Source organism: Athene cunicularia, assembly GCF_003259725.1.
Source record: "Athene cunicularia isolate RWA chromosome 23 unlocalized genomic scaffold, athCun1 chr23_part1, whole genome shotgun sequence".
Classification (NCBI taxonomy): Eukaryota; Metazoa; Chordata; class Aves; order Strigiformes; family Strigidae; genus Athene; species Athene cunicularia.
The window spans coordinates 5,932,122-5,954,739 of record NW_020799130.1 but is presented as its reverse complement, the minus strand read 5'-3'; the positions used below and the strand labels follow the sequence as shown (position 1 = coordinate 5,954,739).

The window sequence follows — 22,618 nt, the reverse complement described above, 5'->3', positions numbered from 1 at the left end:
ATCACAGGGTAAAGTGGAAGCGCTAACAGCAAAGGTCTCTGCACACCAAGTATCTATTCCTCTGTTCCTAAAGAGGCACTAAAGAACCAGACACATGCCTAGACAGTCTGAAACCCCAGTGGCAAGGCTGAGTCCAGGGCTTTCTGCAGGGAGAGGTGTCTGGTGGGCACCCCTGCACACCGGGGCATGGATTCTGGTACAGCTGAAACCTACGTTCACAGCTGCAGGGAGAGCAGCTGCTGATGTGCTGGTCTGATTCTGTGATTCTGTAATTAAAACAGAAGAGCCTGGCCACAGCCACCCCTGCACACCTGTGCTCTGCTCCCCATCAGGAGAAAATGGGATGAAGATGAGACAGAAGGAATTAGTTTGAATATCAGTCATAGAAAAATATGTCTAAAAATTAGGTCACTTCAGGAACCAGAAATGCACAGTGGCCTTAACTGAAGAGCTCAGCAGCCCATGGTTCAGCATGTAACAAGCTGATTGTAGCTGAAGATACCAAAGACTCTGCTGAGGTTTCCTCCCAGGGACGTGTGATAATCTAACACCCAGCAGAGCTGACGCAGAGGAAAGACCCGGCCCTACTGCCGCTTCCTGGAGCTCTGCTCCTTACCATGTTTCTGGGATGCTGTTGCGTGCTGCCACTCCAGTAGCCCCCGACTCCCAGGGCAGGTGAGGGATAGAAACGTGCTCAAGAGGGATGCTGATCCTCCCCCCAGAGCGGGGCTGTGAAAGGGCAGGTGAGGACCCAGCGAGCAAACCTCTGCGGGAACTCTGGAAAAGTAAAAGGGCTCATGGAGGTGTCCAAGGTGGCCACAGACCCAGTGAGTGCGGCCATGGAGAGCAATTCTGGTCAGCTCAGAGGCCCCCTGGCTCTTGCCTGAAGGCTTCTCCAGGCTCCAGAGCTTGGCCACAGTGAGTCAGAGCCAAGGACGAAGCAGCATCTCTTTGGGGATGGGGAAGGACAAGGAAGTGAGGAGAGGCAGACACAAGTTTGAGACAGCTCATACAGGCCATGGGCCTGAGCAGCTCTGCAGAGGCCAGTGATGCCTGTTTTCACCTCCTGGGAGCTTGGTCTTGAGCCTGGTTTCACCAGGGGGTGGGTGGAGGCGGCTGCTGTCATGTATATCAGACCTGTGAGGTTTGGGATGCCTCTGGGAACAACAGAGCAGCTGTAGGAGGAAAAGGCAGAAAACCTGTCAGGGCTCCATCGTCCCAAACAGAGCTGAAGCCTGGAGCTGAATAAATGAGTGGAACATTTTCACTTCCTCCTGCTCAGTACCAGGGTGGTGCCCACCTACCTGCTTTGCCTGCGAGGGGAGGGCCAGACCAGACACCGTGGGGCCCTCACCACCGCTGCTTTATTTCACACGCTAATCGAAACCAGACCATCCGCTTTCACAAACAGCCCTCGCTTCCCCACAGCGAGCCGGCACTGCACAGGGGCTCAGGAAACACCATTCTTTCCCATAGCAGAATTTCCACATCCGCCACCCAGGGCCTGGTATTGGGACGGCTTAGGCTCAGGCTAGAAACACGGTCCCTGGACTGAAGGTCCTTCTTTGTGAGCACCGTCTTCACCTCTCCAAGGTCAAATTCAGAGGTGATCCTGATCAGCAACTGCCCCCTTGAGAGGGGTCCCCTGTGACAGCAGGGCAGCATATAGAGATGCTCCAACTCAGCAGCATGTGTAGCGTAAGAAATCAGAGCACCCAGGAAGCAGGAGCCAGCTCATTGCCAAGGCCAAGAGAGGGAATGTCAGCAGCAAGTGCAGGGTCACATACAGCACACGATACTGTCCGTGCTCACCTGCTGAAGCTCACGGCTGCTTCCGTGCCATTCACTGCCCAGCCCTGGGGTGCTAACCCAGCATCAGGCCCCGCTACACCAGATGTGCCCCCACGCTCTCCAAGGTCAGTGTCTGATACAGGACCCATCCCAGACGCTATTTCCCACAAACAGATCCTCTTCTCCTACTTCAAGCAATCATGTGGAGCACAGCAAACGGTGGTGGGTGAGCCCAGACCCACGTGTGGTTTTGTTGAGGCTCTAACAGAGGTGAGGATGGTTGGGAATAGGAACAGGAGACTTGCAGCAGAGGAAGCTGCCACTTTCTGCCTCATGCAGTCAGCCAGGAAACAACGCAACTGCTTTCCCCTCCAGTTGTGCATTTCCCTGAGCAGAACACACTCACTGTTAACACCATGGACAATTATAGGTGAAAAATATGCTGGAAATGGTTTGCAAAACTTCAAATGCTGCACTAGGTATCAGTGAGGGTCTTGACCAGGATTCCATTCAGCAGTGAGCAACTGTAAAGCCTGCATCTTAGTACAACTGGTTGTGTTCTGCACACTGAGTAACTGAGATAAAGTTATTAAGAGGTAACAAGGAAAACAGAAAGCATAACAGATGGGCCCAGTGATATCAAATGAGGAAAAACTGCTGGCCACGAACTGCTACTAGTCAGGAGGCTATTATCAGTTCCACACAGTTGTCTTTTGTAAAAGACAGGCTAGGCACAAATATCCCTTTTACCAGAGACTGGTTATTACTGAAATTGGTTATTTCTGCACACCATTGCCCCACATAACCCAAGAGGAAGCAAGGAGCACACAGCACACAGCAAGCAGTTCATGTAAGTCACATGAAATTTCTGTGCTTCTAGGCTGATGACTGAGCATAACAAAGGAAGACAAACAAGTACTGCATGTAAAGCAGAGCTCTCTATAGTGTAAGAGCTCATCAGCGCTGTCTCCTGGCAGAGAAGAGGCCGCTGAAGAGATGTTCTGCATCATTTCAGCTGTCACTGAGCTCGCTGGCAGATCCTGTGTGCAGCATCTCCCAGGGGCATTTACAGTGGGTCAGTGCTCTGCAAAGGGCTTTCTGGCTGCTGGTGCTGGCAGGGGACAGATCCGCTTTACACCACAATAACGGTCACTGAAGCAGTGGTTCTGTCTTCTCCAGGTAGGACTGGTCGATTGTCTCCAGAATCCTGCATTTCTCTTGCAAAGATTCAAAGCAGCCTACAAGCCACCTCCCTGCTGCTCACCATGGGCTGCACCATGTATCAGGTGGAGATGACAGCTCTGGGTGCTACTGAAACCCTGCCTGAGCCCTGGGAAAATCCCTCTGCTGTGCTGGGCCCTCAACAGCACTTCAGGATCTGCACTGAAGCAGCCAGCCAAGCTCTCTGCCCTCAGAGACAGCCCCTGTGAGCACAGGGCCCCCTCCACCCCTGGGCGTAGGGCTGTCAGCTGCCCTGCTGCTCCTGCAGTCCCCACCGCAGATGCTCAGGGAGACACAAAGGGATGTTCTGTCACAGCCCCTGCTGCTCAGGTAAAGCTACTGGGAAAACACACCACTGGTTTCCTATCTCACCCATGGGGTACCATTCCATCCCATACAACATCACATATTTTATTACCATTTCTAGTTTTCAGACTTCTCATGTGACATTCATTTTCTTACTCTGCCCATTTTAGCCACTACCTGGGCCGCTGGACAGCATTCCCAGAGAGGCAAGATGTTTAGCTTTCAGAACCCTTTATTGTACCAGTCCTCCTATCCACAGGATTTAATCCCCATTTTCTTCATGTGGCATGGCTGGAAGAAAGGTTAAGTGAAGTACACAGAAGCAGAAACACTCAGGGGCAGGCAGATGATCTCTGTGCTGCAGGACAGAGAAAAGCTCCCACAGAGAAGTCGGGAATAAGCCTTGAACAGGTCAGCTTCAGGTCATGGGGATGAAAATCACGCCAATAATGAGCAGCTCTCTACCTGCTCTTCTGGTGTCCAAACTCAACTGAGGAAAACATAAAAAATGCCTGAAGAAACTGCCTTGCAGGGCATCAGACAGACACCTGGAGTTTCCACAGGTTTTAGGCATCCCCGAGTCACAGTGCACTGCTTGTCAAAGTCCTAAACTTTGCTGCTGTTTGGCTGCAGCTGGGGGCCTGAGGTTACAACATGCAGGAGGTCAGAGCTCCTCAGACAGATGCAGGGACCGTGATCCTACAAGCAGGGCCCCAGACAGACGAGCACAGAAGATACATGAACTCAAGGGAGCACACCAGCTGCTAGGATCCAAGGAAAACCAGCCTGACACATCCTCACCTTAAAGGTCTGTATCGCCCCCTGCAGGGGAGCACAAACCTCTGACCCGTCAACAAGCAAGAATTTTCAGAGCTACTTGAGGCATCCAAGTTGAAGCAGGCAGTAGAACCCCTGCTTAAACAGTCCACTTCCTGGCTTTTCCTCATCTTCACCAAACCCTGAAATTGTTATCAAGGTAACAGCACTCTGGTAAGCCTAGGTGGGAGAGGTTAATAGAGAACAAGCTCCTGGTAGCTCTTCAAGTTATAAAAAATACTTTTACAAAGGCACGGGAGAAAATTGGTTGCGTCTCCTTTCAGAAAGGTCTTGCCCTGGGGTGATATGGGCATAAACACACCACTGCTCACCCACCAGAAGAAATGCTGCTTCCATTTGCTCTAGACTCAAGCAAGACAAGGCCTCTTTGACATATCTAGAAATAGTTGGGGAACCCCAGACCAGAAACGACCCATTGCAGCCAAGAATTGAGTCAGAAGAGCCATGACTGGAGTTGCTAGGTTAGCCCAGTATTACCGGCCAGCTGCTGAAAGGCCAGCACACACAGGCAGCTGCCCATCTGGGGGCCTCTGCAAGATGACAGTAATACCTGGGCCATGGCTATGTGTCAGAATGACTAGAGAAGTACTTATGCTCTAGTATTTAAGACTGCCTCCTCCTCCAACATTCTGTGAACGTGACTGCAACCTTTGCACATATGCATGCCAGAATACATGAGAAGGCAGCTCTGGACAAGAGGGTGGACAGCAAAGGTTCAGACTCTACAGCTGCTTCTCCCTCAAAGCTCTGAAGACATCTGCTCTGAGAAATTTGTAAGAAGTAAAAGACAAGACTGAATCAACCACCAATGCTGCTGGAAAGCCAGGCAGGACCTCTGAGGGAGGCAGGGGAAGCACCATGGGTAGTCTCAGGCACTAATGTGATGCTGGTATGTGAGGTACCTCTTCCTGCTTTAGTGGTTATGGGACCTTCAGGGAAAGCTGATTTAGAAAACTGATCCAAACCACACGATTGTCTGTCCTGAACTCGCTACAACCTTACTTCACGCCCCCTGTCCTGCACTAGCATTCCTGTCCCCTCACCAAGCTGGCAGGTCCCAGTGACACCACATGGCTCATCTGAGGAGCTGTTCCTGGTGGTGAGCAGAAGTTAAAGCAGAAACAATTTTCCCCCTTTACCTACCACTGCCAGATTAAGACGGAGGTTTGAGATCAAAGCACCTACAAGTTACCTGACTCTATTAGCCTGCTTTTGAAAGAAATGCCTGAACAGCATCTTACCTCTGAGCCCAGTAACAGCCATTACACACCAGTTCTCTGGCTTGCCCTAAGCCATGTCTTCCAGTCCAACCCTCCACTGTGGTCTTTCCCCATGCCATGGAGTGTTTCAAAGCACTTGGTAAAACTGCATGAGCGCACACTCCAGCTGGCACACTCACCTGTTCTTTGCTGGAGGCTATCCCTGCTCTCCTAAAAGGCCCCAGGGAAAAGACACCTCCTTGCCAAGAGAACATTCTTTCAGGCATGTTGTCACAGGGTCTATCTTAGTCCACAAAACACTGGGAATAGAACAACTTCGCTCAGCTCGTGACTAGCTCCAGGGATGCCTGCTGGGTGCTGCATTCTTGTATTTCAAAATCAAAAGAGAGGAGAGGGGTTACAATGACACTCCAGTGAACCCTGCAAGGACAGATGTTCCTGGAAAACGCTGCCTTTATTCTCTGGCTCAATCATTTATTTTAGCTGCAAACTCTTCACCACTTCTTCATTCAGATCTCTGCATTCCACACATTGCAGAGTGTTTTAGATTATCATGCAGGTTGACTCCTTTTTAATACTTCCTTTAATATAGGAAATGAACTGCTAACCACACCAACACTTAAAACATCCTAACACAAAGTTAACTACTTAACCTGTACCAACTATTTCTACCTACAGCAGCTTGCACATGAATTGTGAAGATTCAGCCTTCTGCTGGCACACAGAAAAATGTAACTGCTCCAGCTGCTTAATTATTGCTGGATTGAGAATACTAAACCATAGCCTAAATATTAATAAATTGATCAAAGCTTGGGAATCCCTTTCAATGCTACACTGCAGGCACCACAGTCATCTTTAACCAGTCCCCAGTTCACTGTTTTTCACTACAGCTCCCCCAGTGAGCCCAGGACAAGCTCCAGACACAGCGTGTCTCTGTGTCGGAGGCAGCAAGCCGGGCAATGAGAAGAGCAAAGTTGGGCTCTAAAGTGCAACTTTTGCAGAGAGAGGATTATGCCAGAACCAGATAAAATTTCACTCAGAAAACAGAGGGCAACTGCTGTTTAAAATCCACTGTTAAGTGTCACTCTTGCGTGCAAAAGTGCAATACGCTGCAGCACAGGCAGCAAACAGGTCACGAGCAAAGAAGCTGGAGCAGCTTTAGGAGCTGTGGCCTGAGCCAGCCACTAAGAACAAGACCTGCAGGGACACCTGCACTTTGTCACAGCAGAAATCCCTCAGTAAGCCACAAACAATGCACAGTCTCAACTGCAGAAGTGTAGGCTGGGAACGAACACACTACACTCTCCAAACTGGCAAAATCTGCATTTAATTTACAACATAGTAAAGGTTACAGGTAAAAAGCTCAACAGAAAGTGTGAAAAGGCCTATTACATATTACACAAGTGTACAAACGTCTGTACAAAGCCCCTAGATGTACACTGTCCCCTCCTGTACTGGCCAGCTATGGCCCCTAAGCTCTAAAATAATGAGAGCTTGTTCAAACCCAGGGAGGAGAAGAGCTTTAAAAAACAATAAGCAGGAAAGCTTCCCTTTTCAAGAAAAATCTTGCAAAGAGCCACTTGCAAAAAAAACAAAACAAAAACCCCACCATCCCATCCCACCCCCCCAAAAACCCAACCCAAAACAGAAAAAAGGAGGAAGAAAACCTGTTCAACTTTTACTTGCCCTAAATAGTCTTACCCTGAAGAGTTGCCTTCATAAAGCAGACTGGCTGCAAAAATAAAATTCTACATACCAGAAAGAAGCAAAACTAAAAATAAAGGGAGAAGGATTTTAAGAGCCAGCATGGAGTGTTTGGAAACAGAACGTTGGAGGACTGAATCATATTCAATAGCAACTAAACAGAGCAGCACAACTATACCATGGAGAAGGTGCTGTACTCACCCATATAATAGTCTGAGCTAGATAGGATGGCGTGGGGAGGGGAACAAACCAGTCCCTAAAGCCATTGCTCCTGTGAATGGGGTACCCACTAGCTCATTTCTACCTCAGTAACATGACAGAAGCAATCACTCCGCAGGTGCAGAGGTCACGCTGATTTTGGATCATCTGTTCAGCGCACACTGCACAGGCACCGCACCACAGCCCCGCTCCAGCAGCCCCCAGAGCTGTGCACTGTGAGCACAGATCCAGCAGCACTCAGCCGGGCAGCTACAGTACTGTACACAACGAACAGCTGGGTACACTACATCATTTGAGTGCATGTTTCATGGAGAAATTCCCCCAGCAACAAAGGAATGTCACTAGGTAGCTAAACTGCATTATAGAATGAAAAAAAAAATCCAGAGTAAAGCTATGAAAAACAGCTCTGGCCTTACCTTGTATAAAGTAAGACAAAGTGTCTGAATACTTGTGAATCACATTCTGAAATCTAAAACAGATGATCTGAAGGGTAGAGCAACAATCCAAATCAAGCTTGTTTTATTCAATGGAAAAAGTGATGAAGTAGTAAAAAAATGTAACAGTATGAAACCAACTTGTACACTGCTTTATTCTAGTGAGAATTCATAATTCTAGCTTTAAGTAGCACTCAATGCTCTCCTACTGTTACTAGCAGCCAAAATTGTGTGCAGATTGTGGGTTTTTTATGTCTTGTTGCACCTCACATATACTCTAAGCTCACGTTACATTTGCAAATAAAACCGAAAATATTTAAGTTAGAAGGGCCACCAAGTTCAAAAGAAACTGTTCTCTTAAGTTATCGCAGGGGAAAGAGTCAACAGGACTTTGTTTATTGTTTGTAGAGTGCAGATAGTGCCTATCCACAGCCAGGCGCTCCTAGGCTTGCCACGCCTGCACGTGGCCACTAGCACCAGCACAAGCTCAGCTCCATCCCCCTGTGCACCCCTTACCCACCCACCCAGCACCCCCCCATACGGTACTGGAACACAGCTAAGGAAGCCCACCTACTCCTTGTCCATCTCAACTCCATGCTCTCATGAGCTAATGGGAAGCTGTAGTGTTTTAGGTGGAAATGAAAACAAGCTGTAGCCAAACTAAAAATAAAATTTAAAAAAAGAGCCCCATGTTGGTGGGGTTTTGAAAATGTAAAAAAATAAAAGCTGATCTGTATTTTAGAACTCATACCAATGGGATTTCTGAAAGGCTTGGCCCCACAAACATTTACTTCTGATACAGCTGACCTGCTGTGAGCAAGTCCAGCAGAACGTTAGTCACAGTAAGCACGACACCTAAATATACGAATTTGCAGCGTCATGCCATAAATGGTGATTAAATTGTATGACTCTGCCCCTTCAACTTATGGATCAAAATCCAGAGTAAGAACCTCTGAGGACACTAATGGCTAAGAAAAGGCTGCCAGATATTTTGGTTCAAAAGGAGATGGGAGCTGTATTTTTTTTTTTTTAAACAGACATATAAAAACGTTTGAAGACAGAGATCTTTAAAGGATATTTCACTTCTCCAATCTTGGTATTACATCTGGTTAGGCCATTGAAATTTTAAAAAGACGATACTGCACATAAACAGTTTCTGGAGTTCATAACTCCCACCCTCCCTCAACAAACCCCAACTCAGATCAGTAGGGAAGGGGTTGGCTTCTTTCCCGGCCATGCCTCCTTGGCATATTTCTTCTTCTTGGGTTCATTCACAGCTTCAGGATTAAAGACAGCAGGGTTTGGAGCTGGGTTCATGTTAACTGTTGAGGGCACAACAGGAGTCAAGTCCACATCTGGGGCAAGATTGGGGTAGGGCATTGGCAGACCACCAATGAGTGCTGTCCCATGGACGCCATGTGACTGGGAACCTGCCTCATTGTGAGTGGGAGGTAAACCACCATATAATCCTCCACTGTAGGGGAAGTTTTGCATACGTCGTGATGCAGAATCATCTGTGGTCAATGAGCCTGGATTCTCCAACCGTTTTTTCTGTAGATGGAAGTATTTAAAGAATTATTCAAAATACACAAACCAAGCAAACTATTTAAACTGGATGCCAATGCCATTTTCCCCAAAAAGACACCGAGACCAGCCACATATATTAGAGACCACGTCCCAATCTTTGTCGCAGAGGATTTCTTCCGAGTTTCCTTGAAAACTGGTTAATAATGAACTCTTAAAGGTGCACAGTGCAGGAAGGAGTGACAGATGTTGAAGCTCAGGTTTAACTTGGGTCAGGTCTGAGCACCTCTTTACTCCTATACAGGGCTGCCAGTCTTGAGCTTGTCCTGAATGCAAGACTGAGTAGGTCTTTAGTCAAGCAACACAGACCCTCCTTCCCCCACACTAAGAAACTGCAACTTCTAGATCATTTGTGTGATTTTGTCTAGCTCCTGCTCAACATTCTTCTGCAGTCTGGGGTTTATGTAGAATTATCCTTTTCCATATCCACTATTTCTTGTATACCAGCAACAAGTGAAATTGCTATTACACTGTTGCTTAGCTACCCTGAAGTTTTGCAAGTGTTTCCTATTCCTAGCATATTCAAATTAAATATAGCACTGGCAACACATGCATTTCAGAGCCTAACCCTGCTAGTTCTAGTAGACAACCTTATGAAATCTTTAGCACTTCCAGTATTTAAACAAACAACATCTCATTTTTACTTTCTATTTCCACACTTCCCACAATTTTAACTGATGCCTGGAACTACCATACTGAATCACTGGAAAGTGTTTCTTTTTGGGAGGAAAAAAAAACTGCCACTGATCTCATGTGTTATTAAAGTAAAGAGTTAAAGCTGGACTTGAAGGAAAATGGTCAAATCTGCTAAAAAAAAGAGACAGACAGTTGTGAAATATGAACATGACTTTTGCTTAACAATAAACACTTTCCACCACAGAACATTACGTTTCTAAGGTGTAATTCATAAAGTCAGTTCATCAATGTAATGTATTAATTAGAAAGTTGGGAGTTACTCTGTACCTTGACAGGGACTACTGCTGTCTGTACCATGTTCCTGAAACGGCCAACAGAAGGGTCTACATCCTCTGTAAAGGCAAGAACAGTGAAGCCTTCAGTAAACACACAGGAAAAGAGAAAACATCTGTCAGGTGAAGGGACCTATATGAAGAACTGGTACACGGACCTTCCTTCTCAAAGCCAGTGCTCTAACAGCTCTCACTAAGCACAAACCTGAACAGAGAGGAGCTCAGGGGACACCCAGTGGCTTTGTCTCGGGGTGGGCTTATCAGATACTCTGGTAAAGGCTCCCACCCTGCCAGAGAACGGGGAGGGGGAACAGATGGAGGGTCAGTCTGCACTGAGCAGACAGGCTGGAGTTATGGGCTGAGAGCTGCTGCTGACAAGGCACACCGGTAGCCCCAGAAGTCCTTGGGGGACCTTGAAGGCAGAGTCAGAAGAATTCAATACAGAGACTCTGAAAGTCTGAAAAAAGTATCATTTTTGTAATGTGAATGACTGCTGTTTACATTAGAATGTTCTGAGCACCTTATGAATCAAAATGGTTATTCTGGGTGGTAAACACTGCCAAATGAAACTAGCTCCAGACTATATTTTAAAATACATGCTCATTAATAAGCTACTCTTCTTAACAGGAATATCATCCATATAAAATATCATTAATAACAATGCCATTAATGTAAAACAGCTAAGGGAGAAAAAATACTAATTAAGAATTGGATACATCTTCAAAAGCATCATTTTGAATCAGCATGACTTGTTTCAGATATGCAGACAAATAGCAAAGAACCTCTGAGCTTGAGATAGATATCCATTAGGCAACAGGTAAGGAAAGCATTAGGGGACAGATGAAAAACGAACAAGTTTAATTCCTGTTTAGCTTCTAAAGAAGGCAAAATATTTAAAACACTTTCCTTGTTTTGGACCCATGAGATTTTTCCAACATCTCACAGAATTCTAAACAATGAAGCTGAGTGTGATATCCCTGTCCTGGACAAATCATGCAGTTATTTTACAGGTAGAAAAGAAACAGAGATAGCTCAAAGACTTAAGTGAGCCAGATGGCAGCATCTCTGAAATAGCAGATCCCAAATATTGACTGCCCAATTTCTGTTCTCCTGATCCACATGCTGCCATGAGGAATCCCCATGGGAATACTGGAAAGAGGGCCTTGGAATCCCTATGGAATTACTGGAAAGATAAAAGCAAACTACTTACCGGGATTGATGATTTCATCATCATCACTGAATGTCACTCTGGAGTTCTTCCGTTTTCTCTTTGGTCTCTGAATATCCAAGTTCCCTTCCTCAATGGTTAGTGTGGAAATTCTTTTGTTGTGGGCTGTATTAAACTCTGTCAGGTTCTAATAACAAATTTGGAGACAAAATAGTTTAAGCAACTAGTGTGTGAAGTCTGATTTAATCGTGTGATTGTGCATATCAAAAGACCACAGCAGACTGTTCAGCTTTGTCTTTAGACCCCTGGGAAGACAGTGCTCCAGCGCTATGACAGGTTGCCCAGAGAGGTTGTGCAATCTCTGCAGAGATATTCAGAACTTGACTGAGCACCATCCTGGGCAACCTGCTCCAGCTGAGCCTGCTTCAGCAGGGGGGCTGGACTAGATGATCCCAGAGGTCCCTTCCAACCTCAGCAATCCCCTGAATGCCACATACCCCCTCTTCACTATCTAACTGTAGGAAATAGGGCAGCATTCACTGTTACCTGGCAACGGGGAACAGTGTGGGAAATCACCCCTGACCTGGGGTAATGTTTGTTGGAGAACATGTACTCCCTGGCAAAGCTTTGTGAGAAGGCCACTGGACTAGAAGGATTACCAGGTGTTGGTTTATAAACCCAGCCAGCAACCAAATGCCAGACAGCCACTCACTCATCCTCCCCTGCCCAGAGGGTGCAGGTGACATTGATGAGGTAAAGGTTAATCATGGAAAGAAAATAAAACAATACCAATAATAGAAAGTACAAAGGTGTAATGCACAATGTGATCGCTCACCACCCTCTGACTGATACCCAGCCTGTTCCTGGCTAGTGATCCCAAAAAAACAAGATCCTGAAACCACAATCCCAGAAGCAAGGGAGAACCTCCTCCTTCCCAGTTGACCCACCTCTATATACTGAGCATGATGCTACATGATACGGTGTCCTGGTTCAGCTAGGATAGGGTTAAGTTTCTCCCAAGCAGGGGGAAGTGATCTCCAGCCGGATTATTGATACCATGCTGACATCAGGTCTGGCGGGGCAGCGCGGGAAGCTTTCCTTTTGTGGCTTTTGTTGTGGCAAGCATGCGCTCCGGGCTAGCGTGTTCACTGCAGTATTTCTCTGTGTATCTTTTGTCTTGTTTACTGTTATTACTGTTTATTGTTGTTATTATTGCTATTGTTGTTGTTCAGATTGTTTATTACACTGTTGTATTAAATTTCTCCTTATTTTAACCCCGGGGTTTGTGCCCTACTTGGTCCGAGGGTGGGGGAGAGACAACGGCAATGTGGTCTCTGGTCCCGGCAGGGCCTAAACTATCACATATGGAGTATTTCATTGGCCAATTTGGGTCCAGCGCTCTGGCTATGCTCAATTCCAGCTTCGTGTGCACCTGCACACAGGCAGGTCATGAGGAGTTGGAAAGTCCTTGATCTCTTAGCAACAACTGAGAACATCAGTGTATTATCAACACTCTTCTCATACTAAACCCTGTGCTGAATCTGAAGCACAGCACTATTCTACCTACTAAGAAGAAAAATTAACTCTATCCCAGCTGAAACCAGGACAGTAGGTCATTCATTCTGAGAAGCAGCACAATCATAGGCTTATCATGGTGGGATGGTTTGGGGTTATCTGCCCACAGAAGACACCTCAGACTATCTTCAAGGCCAAGAAATTAAGAACCTGAATGTAAGCAAACCAGTGGGGAATATGATCTGTTTAGCTGGAAATGCCATTTAGGTACAACATGCCATCGTACTCACATCAAGTTCTGTCTCCTCCTCTGGCAGGCCCAGCAAGCCCTTGAGCTCTTCATCTTCACTGCCCATTTTCTCATCTCCTTTAACAGCTGATGGCAGTGTCTGAGGCTTCTCTCGCAGAGTATATGCCCGTGTAGAAGCACCAAATGAAACCGTGGAATCAATAGGTATCTGTTGGGGTTTGTGAGGTTCCAAACGGATATGACCCAAGAATGTGCCATGTGCTGAGAACATCAAAATGCACATTAGCCTGTTAGTCATCAGCTTGGACTCACAGTATTCAAGTTCAAGGCTTGAGAAGTTCAGAAACTGTACATGGTTGCTCTCACATACAAATCACTGAGGTACTACTTGAAACATTAGCAATGTACATTTTACCTACCATTTCATGAACTAAGATAACACACACCAGGAGTCCTCAAAAAGTCATGGAAATAAATGACAAACACCATTTACTTTCTGAATTCTTGTAGGTCCCAATGCACCATGTCTGGAATCATTCCCTCAGTGGAAAAAACAGTATGTCAGGTTTTCGATCTTGGGAAGCCACCCTCAGAAGAGAAAGCTTCATTAGAACTGTGAAGGGAAGGCCAAGTCACTCTCCTCCACCCCCTTAGCCTCTTAAGAGCCTAGAAATGTTGTTTTAAATACCAAGGGAAGCAGATGTAAGCTGACTGGAGCAAATACTCCTTTGCTCCTAACCCTTGCCAATCTTTCACTAGGATGCTAATTCAGATTATAGTCATCTATCCACACAGTGAAAACAACAGAAAAGTGTCTCAGATTCAGAAACGTTTAAGCACTGAAATATTGTACTTCTATCTGGTTAAATGTCACACTACTTACTGCTGTTTAGATCTATGAGGAAAACCCTCTTGAGATGTTTGTGATAGACCAAGGCAGCATGGACCCGGGAGCAAGACTGGTGGTCAATGGTAAAATCGCACAGATCAGGATTTCTCCCAAAGAGATAGTATTTCTTCTCATCAATGATGAGCTTCTGAGGTAGAATATCAAACAGAGAAGCATATTAGACTCCTATAATCTTTTGGATCTTCCTGACAAAAATCAAGAACATGGATAAACAGAGCAAGTTCAAAACAAAGCATCAACAGCTAATCAATATTTCAGTTGTCTGACAAGTACAGAAACTCAAATCTTTTCTTTGTAAAATCACAACAGTTGAATATGGGAGAATCCCAGTTATATCATTCTTTATCAGCCAATACTAGACTAATCCTTCAAAGGATGAGACTGTCTCATACAAGAGACACCTCTCACATCTGCTCCCAATGATTTTTACACATTCCTCAATGCAGATGACCTTGAGCCTTGTCTAAGCCAGAAATCTGTTAAATGATCTCCAGTCCCATACATAATAGCAAAACTTTATTTCTTTATAGAAATGGACATACAGGAGATTTAAGACCTTTATAACAAAGATGTCAAACTTCATTGAATATGTACTGTGATAAGAATCTGTATTAGTCTATTCAAGTAAACCATTAATTTTAGGCATTTCTTCTTAATTAATCCTAGTTCTAACCTCTTCTTAAAACAAGATCTTACATATTGTAATATCAGTTACATAAACTACCTCTGAAAAGCAAAGGAACATGTTCACACAGTCCCACAATGTACACCGCATATTTCTATCAACAGTGTTGCTGAAAGGAACTCCTTGTGCCTAACCGTACCCAGGCAGTGCAGCCTTCTTTCTCACCGTACTCGAAGATCTTAATCTAACCTGTGTTTTCTTGCTTCCAGCCGCACAAGTCAAAGGCTGTCAATGCATTACAGATCTGTTAACAGATGGCTTCTCCTGCTTTCTGAAACATTTACCAAAGCCCACACATAACGTTTCAATAGCATGATCAAGGGAATGTTGATGACACATTTTCCATCAGAAAAAAACAGATCTTGGTTCAGGAAAGCATTGCTTTCCTAAGATGGTTTGAGCTGAATTAATGTCTTGCCTGCTAGAGCACAAGGATTTCTCCCCTCTCCCCCCTTCCCACTCCCAGCTATACAATCCTCTCCTCAATCGCACTGCCACACGCCTGAGCAAAGTTTTCAGCTTGCAAAGCACTTTTTTGTTGTGTTCGACTTCTACTCTCTTAGTGGACTGAATCACTTTGCCTTCAGTCAGAAGCACATCCCAGCTGGCTCTAGTGAAGCAATGGATTATTGGGCTGGGTGATGAGGCAGGACCTCTCTTTCTGGCAGCAGCATTCGTGTCAATCAGTTGTTTGCTCCTCAGTTTTGCCAGCTGTATAAACCACATGCTCAGCTCAGGATTTTTCTGAGCTACCAGAAAACTGATGCAATGAGCACCTAGACAGTGGCACTACCAAGTCATCCAAAAAATGAGACAGCCTGGAATAAGACCCAGTATTTATATTCCTCTGCCTTATCTGCAAGCATAAAAATCACATGGACCTTATTTTCTACTACAAATCACCTTGCAAAGTTACCTCTATTTACCTGCCCACCAATTATTAATTTCAAGGCTTTTACACTGCTGCATTCAGATGACACTTCCTCATGATTTTTTTCAGATTTTCCCCCCTCAGATGTGTTTGACATCTTCTAGGTTGGATTTCTCATTGTTCAGCAAGTTCTCATAATCTGTTATTCAGTAATTTATTTACTTATGTTTATGCTCTCTTTTAGGTCACTAGAAGAATTAATGGAACAACTCAACTCTATACTCATACATATCATGATGACTTTACAATTAACTGGTCCCTTAGGTAATAATCTGCCAATGTCTTATTCCCAACTAACTCAAGGTATACATTTTAAGCATGATTTCATGAGAGTAAATGTTTTGTGAAATCTACTGACTTACATATTTTGGCCTGCTTTCTTAAAATAAGATTTCGGTGAACAATTTGTGCGTATATATTAGCTCCCAATTCCCACTACTAAACCAAATAACTTCTCAACCAGCACTACAAGATAATAAATTTCAAGAAGTTGTGTTAAAACAAATGGCTAGATAGAATGAGAACTTCATCAGTACCCTCAGTGACACATAGGCTGGCAGAACATCCATAAGAGCACCAATACTTAAAGTACCAAAAAAAAAATATTCTCCATGAGTCCACGTCTCATTTGGTAAGATGAAAATCACAGCTTAATTAGCAATCCACCTTCAAGTACGTTATCTGGTGATAAATAGGGTGTAAATGCAAAATGCAAGTGATTTTCTCCAATTGGGACTTCTAAAAGATGTAGGTGTCTCCTCTGAATCTATCTGTGTCTGGTGGGGAATAACTTACCTCAAAGCCTCAGTGTAACTTAGATAAACTCAAGAAAGAAATATGCTGAAACAGTCCACTAGATTCTGCTCTTGCCTGGCTAGTTAACTAACATTTTCTGTCTTCTTTACAAATGCTGCTTTTCACAAGACCCTTCCCTCAGAATTAACCAGAAAGTGTAAGTCACTGATAAAGAGCTTGAACTAAAACATGGTTTCCTCAGTCCTTTCTGGTTGAATATTATTTCAATCTTTTTTTCTTTTTTTTTACTCTACCTGAACAGATCAATCTCTTCTGTACATTCTTCATGCTAGCACACTTTTGTTATGCTTTTCCCTGCAAGCCTGAAATGCTGGGGTTTCAACTCCAAGCCCCAAATTAAGGGTGACATCTGGGTGATTCCCACAGCCCTTCACAAAGGGGGGGGAGGTGATTTTGCCTTTAAGCTTCCCTCCAGGGTGCAGCCGGCCTGGCAGACAGAGCCATTGGTTAAAGGAGCCCCAGGGGTCCCACATTAAGTAACCAAAGGTCGGGTGTCCCACTTAGGGATAAAAGCTGGGACCACTTGCAAGCAGGGGCAGTGTCTGTCTGTGAGGTGGATGCCCTGTGCAGAGTTCCCTGTTGGGGAAGGACCTCCTGACTCCCTGGGGCTGGGCTCCAGTCAGGTCTGGCTTTTGTAAATGTGGGATCTGTAGAGTATGTGGCTTCCTTGGTCTTATGTGTTTGGCTTGTTGACTCGGTTGTCTCCCATCCCTTCTATGGGAAACTGCATGTCACCATTTATTCCACCCATTGTTGGTAGTGCGGTGTCATTGTTGGTCAGTGAGATTGATGTCAGTTATGTATAATCTGACTTGTTTGTACCCCCAGCACTCACCTACATACTGACCCTTTTGTATAAAATATAATTTGGTTCTTGGTTCATCTTTATTCTGACTGTGTCCTTTATGCTAGGCCTGATAACTGGCAAAATGAAGCCTTAATCAACAGCTATCATTCTATTAGTCTCACTGATATCTTCCCTTAAGATTACAGTTGTTTCATCCAGCTGTTCATCTGTGAATACCATAGCATTTGTTACAATACATCTTTTGAGAAATGCTGGTTAGACTTTCTGAGGGTTCAATTTCATAGCAATGGATGTCTGTCCAATATTACACAGGACCTTACTCATTCAATTCAGCAATCTGAATCTTCCTAAATTCAGTACCTTTGTACTCATGAATTCTATGATTTCATTCTGTAAGAGAGACAAGCACTAATTTTCTCTTTTATTCTTGCATATTTGAAAAAAATCCCATGTAAACACAGCTCTGACACAAACAAGTGGATCTTCAGAAGCTGATTCATTACTCCACATTGCAGTGCTCCGCTCCACAAGCCGTTATCTCACAATTTAAAGTACCATAAAAACTGGTCAAGCAATTTCTCATTCTTGTCCACAACTGAAAACAGAAGTGTCCTGTAAGTTTTCATCTGCACTCGTTACACAGAAAACAATACCATTCTTACTTGTCAGCATATCAAGAGATTTTGCAAAGACACAAATGAATTCATAAATAGGAAATACTGCAACAAACCATCAGCAGAGAAACTAATTTTATTTCCTTTGCTTTCAAGATAATGTTTCCAAAATTTTCTGTGCCTCTGAGTTATAACCCAGTGTCATCCTTTATACACTGAGCTTAAACACTTCATGGCCTGTTTTAATGTGGCACTTTTCAGACCCAGCAATCACAAGGTGTACCTCAGACCTCTGCAAAAGACCTGGGATACAGATGGCTCGGTTAGTATCAAGTGCCCAGTAATTCACAAGATTTAAGAACATTCTTTCCTGGTGACTGCTGTCTATCATAAAAGACAAAACTGAACAACTATTTGCCACATATACCGAACAGAGAAACAGATGGCTCACACTCAAATGCTGTTTATTTGCTGCACAGATGCCATACATACCCACACAGTACCTTGTTTCATGTAACCACCACAGTCTAGAGGACTGAATTCATCACCTATATACAGTGTGCAAAGCCACAACACAACCCTAATAGCAGGAATGCACCCTATGTGACACAGTCTGCTAGAACTTCCCACCAAGCCAGCTCTTTGATTCTTACTTCACCAGACCAAAGTACGACAGCAAGTCAGGCCTCTGCTACACACGTGGGTGCCTGCGCCTGGTCACCAGCGGTCAGCACACATATTACACACTGAATGGCAGGCAAGCTGGATCTCTCTCATCTCAGAGAACGGTGATAGTCAACATCAGATATTCAGGAGGTAAAACACACACTCTGCAGTCATGCTGTAACCTCTGTGTGATCACAACCTCTGCTGAACCTCGGAGTCCTTGGATAGCAGACTAGCAAAGGCTGTTAGCAGTGGTCTGCAAGGCAGCAAAAAGAACCTCTTTTAGGTTATCAAGATTTGATGGCAGGAAGAGGGAACAGGACGTTTGTACCACCCGCTTCCCCAATGCAGACAGAGACCCCAGGCTTACAAAGCCAACTTGGGCCTCCTGAAGGTCCAAAAGCTTTGGGCAGCACAGCCTCAAAGCCTGACACCATCAGGACGATACTGCTGCCTGTCAACCCGTCAACACTAAGTTTGCTCATCCACTGCCAAAACCAATGGTGCATCCTCAGCTTTCATGTGGCATTTTGCTGCTTTTTTTCCAGTCCTGGCTAGGACTTCCATAACAGATATTTGCCTAACACCTGAGGATTAATGCAGCAGAAAGCTGCATATAAACTCTCATTCCAAAGCTGAAGCTCTCTCTCCATGCTCAAAAATCCAAAAGAAACATGACAAAAAAATCTCATCTCAGAGTAGGTCTCTCAGGTGGGAAGGCTGCATTATGTTTGACCACCTGCCACATACCACAAAACCCAGTCACTGCCATTTGGCTTTGCTCACTGAATCTCATCACATGGCCTGAAAGAAATACTGGAAAACGCAGTGCCAGTACAATCCTTACCACAGATGCTACTGCTAGGAGGGCAGTGAGAGGCTGAGCTGAGCAGCAGTCCTACTACAGCTCTCTGACCTCTCAGAATTATTCTGAAGATGTAACAGTACCATGAGAATCTGAATACATGGTCCACAGTTTGAACACAAACAATGCGAAGGGTTGGAAAGCTGCAGTGTCCAGAAAGAGCCAGTGAAGAACAGCCCCAGCATAGCCTGAGCAGCTGGTACGAACCAACTTGGCCACGTCTTGTGTCAACTAATGAGCTCCTGTGAAGATGCAGCAAATGTGTGTTAGAATCTAATTCCTTTCAAATTAAGGCTCAGCAAAGACTTCAAGTCGAGACTGGCTTTGCCAATTTTCTGTGTCTTTAAATCCAGAGTAAGAGCACTCTTCAAACAGCCTGTAAAACCAACAGTAATGGACTATAAAGAAAAGCCTCATTCTACTGGTTTCTGGCACGGGAAAACACAAGTTTATTTGTGAGATACCTATTTGTGACATCTCTTATATGCAAAGCATATTCTGGCAGCTTAAACAAATTCTGAATAGTGCATCTCTCCTGCTAGACACCAGAAGGAACACTTAATAGTGTCTGATGCTCCTGTGGTAGCATACATTAAAAAACAGCCAAGATTTTAAGCTACCTAAATCTTTCTTGATCTACACTGAGTTATTAATTTTCCATGTTTCTGTTCATAAAAGTTGGCTCAATTTTGCAAACTTTTGCTGCCCAGAAACATTCCTCTGTTTCAGTCAATTGCAGGTTAGGAGTCTCCACAGCTAAAATACATTCACTGGCTTCGGTCCTCTCTGACAACCATGTTAAAGAGCCTTTCTTTTTTTTTTTTAATTTACTACCGTTAGTGTGATATAAGACAAAATATGAAAGAGGGAATTAGGTGGTGTACATCAGACAAATTCCTTTGCTGTAATAAAAATAGCTCATTGCATCTGAGCTAATCACAACACTGTTCATGGATCCAAAATATGGGATGAAAAATCATACTGTATTTCATACTGTGGGACAGGGCAACAATCTTGTAAAATACAGGATGCCTAATTAACCTTACTGTAACACAAAATAAAAAGTTTCTCAAACAAGCAGTACAAAGTGAAGAGTTTTTACTCTCACTCTTTCGTATTTGAGATTTCTTTTCCCATGTTATTCGCGTTTCTGCTCCCAAAGTTCCTAAGACAAGGTGCCATCGGGCTGCAGTCTGATACTTCCTACTTAAGTATTTTGTAGGAAACAAAATGTCAACTTTGGTCCAAAATTAAGTTGGGAAGATAGGAGGCACTGCAAAGTTACAAACATTTTATTTATGTTCTCTCTTACAAGGACAGGTTTAATGTTGAGGAATCTCAGTGTCATTGTTGCTACAAACATTTTATTTATGCTATCTCTTACAAGGACAGGTTTAATGTTGAGGAATCTCAGTGTCATTGTTTGCTAGCTGAGCACTGCAGTTTTGTATCCTTTCAAACAGTGCATCTAATTGGAGATAACTGATGGAAGCACTGCACAATATGAGACAGCCTTAGAGCACAGGCAAGGGAAAACTCACTTCATTCTGAAGTTTCAGAGTAAAACTGATTTGAAGATAAAGAACATGAGAGAGAAAGGAAATATTTGTAAGTGTGGAAGATGCTGGAAAATGTTCTACTGCTGGTGCCTATGTGTACGATACACCAAATACAGACAAAACCTATTTTCATACCTCAATGAGTTTGTCTCCTTTGACTACATCCAGATGTAAGCCTGGTGGCGGTTTCCCTGCCCTGAAAAATAAAAAAAGGAAAATGTAATATCAAAATAAGTTAATAAAAAGTTTATTAGTGTTAGAGCTAATACTCTATTAGAGCTACAGACCTAACCTACACAAATGTAAGCAAAATTATTTTGGGAAAAATATGAAAATATCATAATTTTCTCATCCTCTCTGCAGATTCCTTCTGACAATACATAAAACATGATTTTTTACAGAAGAGTTAAGCTAATGGGACTGGGGGCACTTCATGCTTTACACTCCAAATGAAAAAAAAAACTAATTTACAAGGTGAATAGAGCAGCTCCTAGGAGAACATGATACAAAGCCAGGAAGAAGTTAACAACTAGAGAAGGGGATAGGCTGGAACTGTTTGCTTAAGGGCCTGCTCAAGGGCTCTGTTTTCTCAAGTTACCTTCAAAACAGTAGCCTGCTACCCTTAGCTGCTGTGAGGAACAGAAACTTCTACCATCCTTCCCCTCTAGGACTGGTAATGGCAAAAAACCTGAAAGGGTTTTCACACACACCTGTAATATTATAAAAATGTTGGCCAACAGCCATTGTTCCTCCACACTCACCCTATAACCAAACTTTTCTACCAACACAGGCAACACGGAAGAAACTACAGTATTATATGGCAGAGGGACCCCTACCCTATGACAGTACAACCCTCTACCAAATTCTCAAACAAAGAGCAGCTCAGCTCCTCCATCCCTGCTTATCTCCTGTGAGGCAGATTCACCCGTCAGCATCATTCCCACTTGGGCAAAGGGAGCACAGAGGCACGTGGGACTCGGCAACGCATAGCAAAATGATGCTAATATGCAGGAGAACCCATGAGGATTCACAGCATCAAAAACATATTTGGTACTTAAAACCAGGTCCAAACCTAAGTTACATACTTAAGTAAACTTTTAACTTTTAAAACTTAAAACCCTCCCCAAAACCAGGACACTACTGTGGTATCAATATGCTGCCCTTCACTACATAGAATCTTTGGCTGTTGACAGCAAATGATCTTTCTCTGCTCAGATGTTCTAAAAATCTGCACCTCTAGTACTTCTCCACCGGTAATAACACTGCTGCTTGTCTCTATGGCTGGACCGACTTTCCAGTCAATAGCAGTGACCCAGTTCTCAGCTGCACTGCTGCCCTTCTGAAGAACAACCGCAGAGGAGATCACATTGCCGATTCCTGCTTGCTCACTGCACGGAGCAAGCCAAGAGAACAGCCACAATGAGTAGTAACATTCTCAGCATGGCTGGAGAAGAAAGGTCACTTGTAATTGAAGTTGTTTGAGGGGGCTAAATACAGATGTTAACGTTGCTGGGACATGCCTTACAATCTGAAAGTTTCTTCTGTGT

At 44.3% G+C, this 22,618-nt stretch overlaps 1 protein-coding gene and 1 non-coding gene across 2 annotated transcripts; both read right to left on the bottom strand.

The window, feature by feature from the left end:
* Positions 1 to 6,686: 6,686 nt before the first annotated feature.
* PPP1R8 (protein phosphatase 1 regulatory subunit 8) lies at positions 6,687 to 21,966 on the bottom strand. Its single transcript, XM_026863243.1, has 7 exons — positions 21,908 to 21,966; positions 21,207 to 21,267; positions 14,101 to 14,254; positions 13,258 to 13,478; positions 11,495 to 11,639; positions 10,280 to 10,344; positions 6,687 to 9,283 (listed from the first exon to the last, which is right to left on the bottom strand). The coding sequence occupies exons 1-7, from the start codon at positions 21,964 to 21,966 to the stop codon at positions 8,930 to 8,932; spliced, it is 1,059 nt and encodes a 352-aa protein (XP_026719044.1). The 3' UTR covers positions 6,687 to 8,929.
* Positions 18,155 to 18,320, bottom strand: LOC113488340. The gene has a single exon (XR_003399911.1).
* Positions 21,967 to 22,618: the final 652 nt, after the last annotated feature.